Below are 7,326 nucleotides of genomic sequence, written 5' to 3' on the forward strand. Positions count from 1 at the left end.
CTTTGTTGGAACAGGCATACTTTGCAAGTAATAAAATAAATCACATTACCTCATACTCTTTCTGAAGAAGCTCAAGTCTAGTTTTTCGGAGATGTTTTCGTACTGAATGACTGAGCACACTTTCATTTTCACTTGTCCCACCTACAAAAGAAAACATCTATAAATCCAAAGAGCTAGATCTCAAACCAGATACTCAAAAGGTAAACTATAATGGATTAGGAATCATTTTATGTAAGTTTTGTAACAGGGTTATATGTTTTATTTGATAAAGCATTCCCAGAGCACTACAGGTTAGCTAAATAAACATCACAGCAGACCCTACTTACTTTGCAACTCCTTCTGTCTGATTAAAACCTAGCCTGATAAGGGATGGGCCACTAGGATGAGTTATCAACTTCTGTTTATGTAAGTTGCATCTACTGAGCTTGTGAATAACAGGCTTATTACTGTACAACTAAAGGCTCCTGTATGACAGTCTAACAAGTCCCAAATCCACATACTATGTGATAGGCCAGCCTCATAAAGTAAATAAAAACTTCCTTTACCTTCCCCGACTGAGCCAAACCCTCCTTCATTTGTGCCTCACTTACTTCGCAGACACTAAATGGGGAAGGAATTCAGCAACAGAGGCAGTGCTGTCAATCCGGAAGCAGTGGGCAGCACTAGGTGCAGCTAGGTGCTGATTGACAGGGTACAGGCTTGTCAACCAGCAATAACAATGCCAATAGCCGTGCCCCCTGAAACAATTTTTCATCCCACTTTAGCTTAAGCCAGCACTGCCTACATGAGCACGACAACTCTGCTCTGAATTCAGAAGCAGTGTGGCATTGTTGCCACCCCATCACAGGATGGGTTAGAAAACAAAGCATAAAGGAGCGCCTCCATAGTGTAAAACAGCATTTAAGTATTTTAGTTCTCCAGCCAAAAATAACTCAATACAAATGAGTAACAAAACAAGCTTTTTTGAAATACTAATCTTAAAACCATTAAGCAGCACAGTGATGAGCTCATCTCTCCGTCACTCTGCTTTCACCTCCTATCAGCATGCTTTTTGTTAGCACATGTGCTGATTGGCTGTTTGTGCTGCTTCTTCTTCTTACACTCCATGCCTGCTGTATAAAGACTAAGAATCCGATACCAGGCCAGATTCAAGTACTTACACTGCTAGCATTTGAAAAAAAATGATTGATTACAGCGCTGCATAATTAATGTCTTTTACATCTGCCTAGAATTCAACTTTAAAGATGTGAGCAGAAGCCAGGAGCTCCACCTTCTGACAAAATAAAAAAAATTATTATTCTTTCATATTTAGAGGACTAAAAAAGAAAATAAAAAAAGTAAATTTGTAGACTTACAAAGCCACTATTTACTTCATTAAAAAACGTGTGCGGCCTTGGGGCAGTGGTGCTGGATGCTGGTCGCTTGGGGGTGTGTGGAGGACTGAAACTTTTTTATGTGGGGCCTCTCTATGGTGCAGTGAGCAACTGCATGAGTGATCCAGACCCGGTGGCTCTCCACTTCATGCTTCTACACGACTGTGTGCCTTCTACCCCCTACTGCTGGAAACTGGGTCATCGGCCCTCGCTCCTCTCTCTCTCCCCTGGGAGGATTATTTGGGTGTGCTGCCCTGATGGGTCTGCTTGGTTACACACACATCAGCCTGCCTAATTGATATTCTCCATTTCCTGAAGAAGCGTTTTTTAGCGTGAAACGTCGAGAAAAGAATATACTCCTCCATTTTCGACTACCCTCATGAGTTTTGCACATTTTGTATCATGTCAATACTCCAAACTAATTAATCATGTATTTTTGAATGGGTTGTCCCCACATGGGGAAAGAATATACTGTTCCATTCTTATTTATTTTAATGAATTGAATTGTGCACATTCTTGAATCATGTCACTACTTTAAGGCCCCATTCACACTGAGCGATTTATCGCGCGGTAATTCCCACAATATCGCGGCTATTTACCGCACGATATTGCTCTCCAATGCATCGCAATGGGGCTCTGTCAGTCGCGCGTCGCTACAGCAGGACCCTTTTTGGAGCGGATTTTGCCGCGATTCTAGCTTGCTCAATGCAAGCATTTGCGCGATATCGCACAAAATGCAAGTCGCGCGATTTGCTCAGTGTGAATGGGGCCTTAGTATCTAATCATGTATCCTTGATTGGATTGTTCATAAATGGAGTGAGTTTCCCAGGAGTTATCTGATCAGCTGATGGTTTTATACTACATATGAATTTATTACCTTTTAAATAGAACTATTAAAAATACTTTACTCTTAAATCACATTGGAGTTGTCATTTGGTGCCTAAAGAACCCCATCTCTTTCTTTCTGTGTTATCAATGTTTCTAGGAGTGTGGCACCTATTACTCAGGTCTCGGCCATAAACAGAAGTATATTTCATTAAAAAAAACAAAAACATTTTCTCCAATTTTATCTTTAACTGCAACCATCCCAAGTGACACGAGGGAAATCAGGCCATTGACAGTACCTATGATATCTTTGCAGGGATTCTCAGGTGTAATAGGGACTCTGCAGGCTGGGCATTGGTTGTTGTTCTTCAACCACAAGGCAATGCAACCCGAACAGAAAACATGATGATTGACACAAATGACCGGCTGTCGTACCTGTGAACGAGAGTAAAAAAAGGCTCACAATGCGTGATACACTGCCTGACACATTACACAGCACATACATGTCTTATAGCAGAGTTGGACAAAAACCAGAAGCTAGGTGACCAAGTCATAAATAATTACTGGTGACAGTCTTTTTAGCTGTTTGGTATCATTAGTTATAGAAACGTGCTCCCCAGCTTCCAGGAATTACCTGGTAGATGAATACCTTATAAATGAATGCATGGTTCCTTAAAGAGGAACGTTACCCTCCCTAATAAATACCATTGGTGTTCTTCTTATTCTTACAAACCCAACGGATCCAGCGTAATCTTCTCTCGCTGTCCTCACAGAGGTTCTGTCCCACACTGCCATCTTGCTTGGTGAACTCAAAGGGAGCCAGCTTTCTCATTCTTCAGCTGGCCCCCACCCCCATGGCAGATTTAGGATAAAAGTCAAGTTTTTTCATTCAGCCCACAGTTTGAATGAAAAAAACAGAGCAGTGTATGGCCAGCTTAAGTCTAGTGGTTGAAGAATAAGGAATCATACTTAACTTAGTCTACACTCCCATAGGCCTCCTCTCCAGGACGTTGCTGTTCGCTCGCTTGCCTCCTCCACATACAATGGATGGCTAATAATACATTATACATGATGATACTAAGGGGCACAACATGGGGTATCAGGGAGATGAGGTGAACCCCAGAGTCTGCTGGAATGGCGGTTAATAAATCTTCTTGATCTCCCCCTAACGCCACACTGCAAGAGTTAAAGGAGAACTATGAGGGGAGTCATTTCCACTCATCCTCATAGTTAGAGCCGACCTGTGACAAAGAAATTGCCACAGGTCGGCTCTATAGAGCAGAAACATGGACCGATCTGCTCACTTCCCGATCATCTCCCTGCAGTGAGCGGTGACTGTCAGATAGGCAGAGCCCGCTGTCAATCACGCATCTGGGTAGATCTCTTGGCTGCAGAGCTCTCAGTATATCGCAGGCAATAGCCCGCTATGTACTCATGGGAGGAGGTTATTATATGTCTTCCCATGACCCTAAAGAGAACTATGGGGAAAAAACACTTACCCCATAGTTCTATTTTAACTGCTTGTTTTGGTCTAGGGAGGAAAAGAACAAAGCTGTACTCACCTGATCCTCAGAGCCGGATGGCTGTGACAGCACTCCCTCCTTCCTGTCTCCTTCTCCCGTGCAGTGATGTCCCTTGGCAATCTCCCGTTTTATAGACAGTGTATAGAACGTGATGACTCAGGGACCTTAGACCGCTGCAGTGGAGGGGGAAGCGTGGCGGAAGGACCAATCTAAGAGCAAGCCGGCTTGGAGAATCTGGTGAGTATAACTTTTTTATTTTCCTCCCTAGACCAAAACAAGCAGTTAACCCTTGCAGTGCGGAGGTAGCCTCACTTCAAGGGTTAATGATCATTTTGCCTGGAGTTGTTCTTTGAATTTGAACTCCAGCTATAAATATTTATATCTACTTACATTGGTCCAGCTTGGCATAATGTACGTATATATAAATTATTATGTATGTATGCCTAATATTTTATCATACAAGGTGTTCTCTGATGTCACTGCCCCTTATCCAATCAGAGAATGTCTAATATTCATAAAAACATGCGATTGTCGGTGCACAGAGCGGCTGCACGTGCCTCAGTAGTCCAAGTAGGGGAAGGAGCACGTGGTGGCTCCATAGAGAGACGGTTAAGCTGACCATACACTACCAAATCGAATCGACCAAAATTGGCATAGTTGGTGACTCTATCGTCACCCTTCGGCTTAGCATTCCTCGATCAGAAGAATAAGGAGCCGATTGGAAAATCTTAGGCCAAACAATGCTTAAAAGGAGAACTATGGGGTCAGTGTTTTTCCCCATAGTTCTCCTTAGGGTAACGGGAGGACACAAACTAGCGTCCTCCCGTTACCCTAAGCTCAGTATACCGCGAGCTACAGCTCGCGGTATACTGAGACGCCGCAGCCGGAGCGGATCCCGACTTAGATGACGGGATCCGCCCAGCTGCGTGAGTGACAGCTGGCTCTGCCTATCTAGAGACAGAGCCAGCTGTACCCGCCCCCTCCCCGTCCGTTCCGCCAGTCAACGCTGGCAGATCGGAGCGGGGAGAGGGGAATCCAGCCCCTCCCCCTCTCACGACAGAGAGCCGTGACAGGATCGAGAGGTGAGCGAACCCGGTATGTGTTTGCTCACCTCCCGATCTACTGAGCCGACCTGTGACAAATCTCATTGTCTTCAGTCTCAAGTGGAAATCACTCATCTCATAGTTCTCCGTTAACGTTGATGGAGGAATCTGTGATTTTTTTTTTGTTTAGCCGGAAATAAAATAAAAAATAGCCAGCTTTAGTAATAGGAAATAAAATAAGCTTCAGGAAAACTAATAAACAGGAAGACAGTGGCATGACACCATGTAAGCAATGCTCAATGATATTCACGTAATTGCAGTGGGTTTAAAAACACTTAAAAATACAATGTGACTGTATATAAATGACTACAGATTACAACTGAAGCCAAAATATATACGTTTTTCTCGAGGGTCTAAAATAAAGAAGCAATACTCACCCGATCCTTGATCCTGCAGCAGTGACTGCTCACCTCTCTCCCCCTCCACGTACTCTCGTCCTATACACAGTGTATAGAACGTGATGACATAAGGATCCTTGACTGCTTCAGCGGAGTGGGAGCAAGGCTCCAGGGACCGGTCTAAGGCCCCATTCACACAAGGACGATGGGGCTTCAGAGCTGTTTTTGCGCATCTTACATGCGTTTTCTATTCATAGGTCAGCACGCTTTTGAAGCTCGTTTTCAGTTGTCCAACAATGGAAAGCAGACTCAGCTTCTGAAATGCATATAAAAATGCATGGAATTGCGCAAAAACGCACTGATCAGCACGTTTCCATTGAAGTCTATGGATCAAAACAAGCTGATCAGCGCGACAAAAGAAGCTCAGGGACTAAATCAAGCGTCAGGCGCATTGGTACGTGCGATTCCACGCGTTTGCGATAACAGCCCACATAGGAATGTATGGGATTTTATTTGCATGAGATTCGGACCGGAAAAAACTACGCAACAAAACCGCCCTGGTGTGAACAGGGTCTAGGAGCTGACCGGCCCCGTGGATTCTGCGAGTATAATTTTATTTTAGCAGCTAGACAAAAGGAGCACTTAGGCCTTGCAGAGCTGGGGTAGCCCCACTGCAAGGGTTAAGAACCCTTTTGCCCAGAGTTCTGCTATAAAGTGAAAGAAAACCTCAAATTTGAGGTTATTGGAAGAACAGGAATATATGGGAAATCTTCTAATGGGGACACTAGTTCTGGTGACAACAGGGATTTCCTCTCACTTCCTGTTTTGGAAGTGAAAGTTAATCTTTACACTATGAGACATGACAAAACAAATAACAAACTTTTGGCTTCTACTTGAATCCACCTGTGCTTCTATGTCTTGCCTTATTTACAGTCTGTGATTGCTTAGATCCTCCAACATGACATCTCCAGCAGGTACAGTGCTCCGATCATCACCCCGATACAGGGGATCGCTAAGCTCGGTGAGTGTTAACACAAGGCAGGATGGTAATGATGAGGAGCGGTGAAATGGAACGATCACATGGCAGTAGGTAAGTTTGGAGCCCTCAGCTTGTACAGATTCGCTCCCCCCTGATATCTCCTTACCTTGCCCAGACAGATGTGACAGCTGATCGGCAGGGTCAGTGCCAGCGTTACGTTCTGAACGTTCTGTGCCATTGTCCGTGCTGGCACCGCTCACACTGCTCTCTCTGCTCCGTGCAGCACAATGAGAAGCTACGGATCGCAGCACAGACCAAACCCCTCCGTACAGAAGAACGCGCTTCCTGCCATTCGCTTCCCGGGGAAGTTGGCGCCGTACAGACAGTCGGCGCGGCTACAAACATGTGCGGCATGTGTTTGTACACAAAGGCTGGGGGCAATCCTTGTATCAGAGTTCTGAGATGACTTCTGTGTAGTATGTGTTCCTATCATTTGCCACTAGAGAAGTTACATTTGTTATTTGTCACGCAATCTAAAAGTGGAAGACAATCTAAAATGTGCTATAGACACTAGATGGGAAATAGATCTTGTACGGTGACGGACAACTGTGATAGAAAGGATTTCCCTCATTTTGGAGACATTTTCTTTTGAAGAAATACATAAAACAAACAAAATCAATACAAATGGGCTAGTTCACACCAGCCACAGTGCGTTCCGGCCCGATTGTGGCCTGGAATGCACTGGATTGAATTACACCCTACTTTTGTTGTGGGGCCTGAGGGGCGTGGCAGTGCATTGAAATGAATGGCACCGTAGCCATGCCCTCCGGCCGCAATGTGATTGGCCGCACGGGAACGAAAGGCACATCAATGCCTGTGTTGTGGTCCAGTCAGAAAAAATCGTGCTTCCAGCATTTTTTCTGACCGGACCACAGGCATTGATGTGCCTTGCGTTCTCGTGCGGGCTGATCGCATTGCAGCTGGAGGGTGTTGCTACGGTGCCATTGAGCTCAATGCACTGCCCCTCCCCACAACAAAGTGAGCCGGCCGCAATGCGTTCGGGCCAGAACGCACTGTGGCTGGTGGGAACTAGCCCTTCACTCTCCAAAGACATGTTGGTAGGTTAATTAACTCCTGTGTAAATTGCCCCTGTATGTATGTGAGATAGGGACCTTAAATTGTAAG

The 7,326-nt window shown here is 44.9% G+C and overlaps 1 protein-coding gene across 1 annotated transcript in view; it reads right to left on the bottom strand.

Annotated features, from left to right (window-relative positions):
• The window catches only part of RNF219 (ring finger protein 219), a 22,917-nt gene extending 16,538 nt beyond the window's left edge, over positions 1-6,379 (bottom strand). Inside the window, exons 1-3 of the mRNA XM_018561130.1 lie at positions 6,308-6,379; positions 2,498-2,633; positions 50-141 (exon numbers count right to left, since the gene is read on the bottom strand). Coding sequence (XP_018416632.1) covers positions 50-141; positions 2,498-2,633; positions 6,308-6,379 — 300 coding nt within the window. The remainder of the gene's footprint in view (positions 1-49; positions 142-2,497; positions 2,634-6,307) is intronic.
• Positions 6,380-7,326: the final 947 nt, after the last annotated feature.

This window comes from Nanorana parkeri, unplaced genomic scaffold (assembly GCF_000935625.1).
Source record: "Nanorana parkeri isolate BGI_ZX_2015 unplaced genomic scaffold, ASM93562v1 scaffold502, whole genome shotgun sequence".
NCBI classification, from domain to species: domain Eukaryota; kingdom Metazoa; phylum Chordata; class Amphibia; order Anura; family Dicroglossidae; genus Nanorana; species Nanorana parkeri.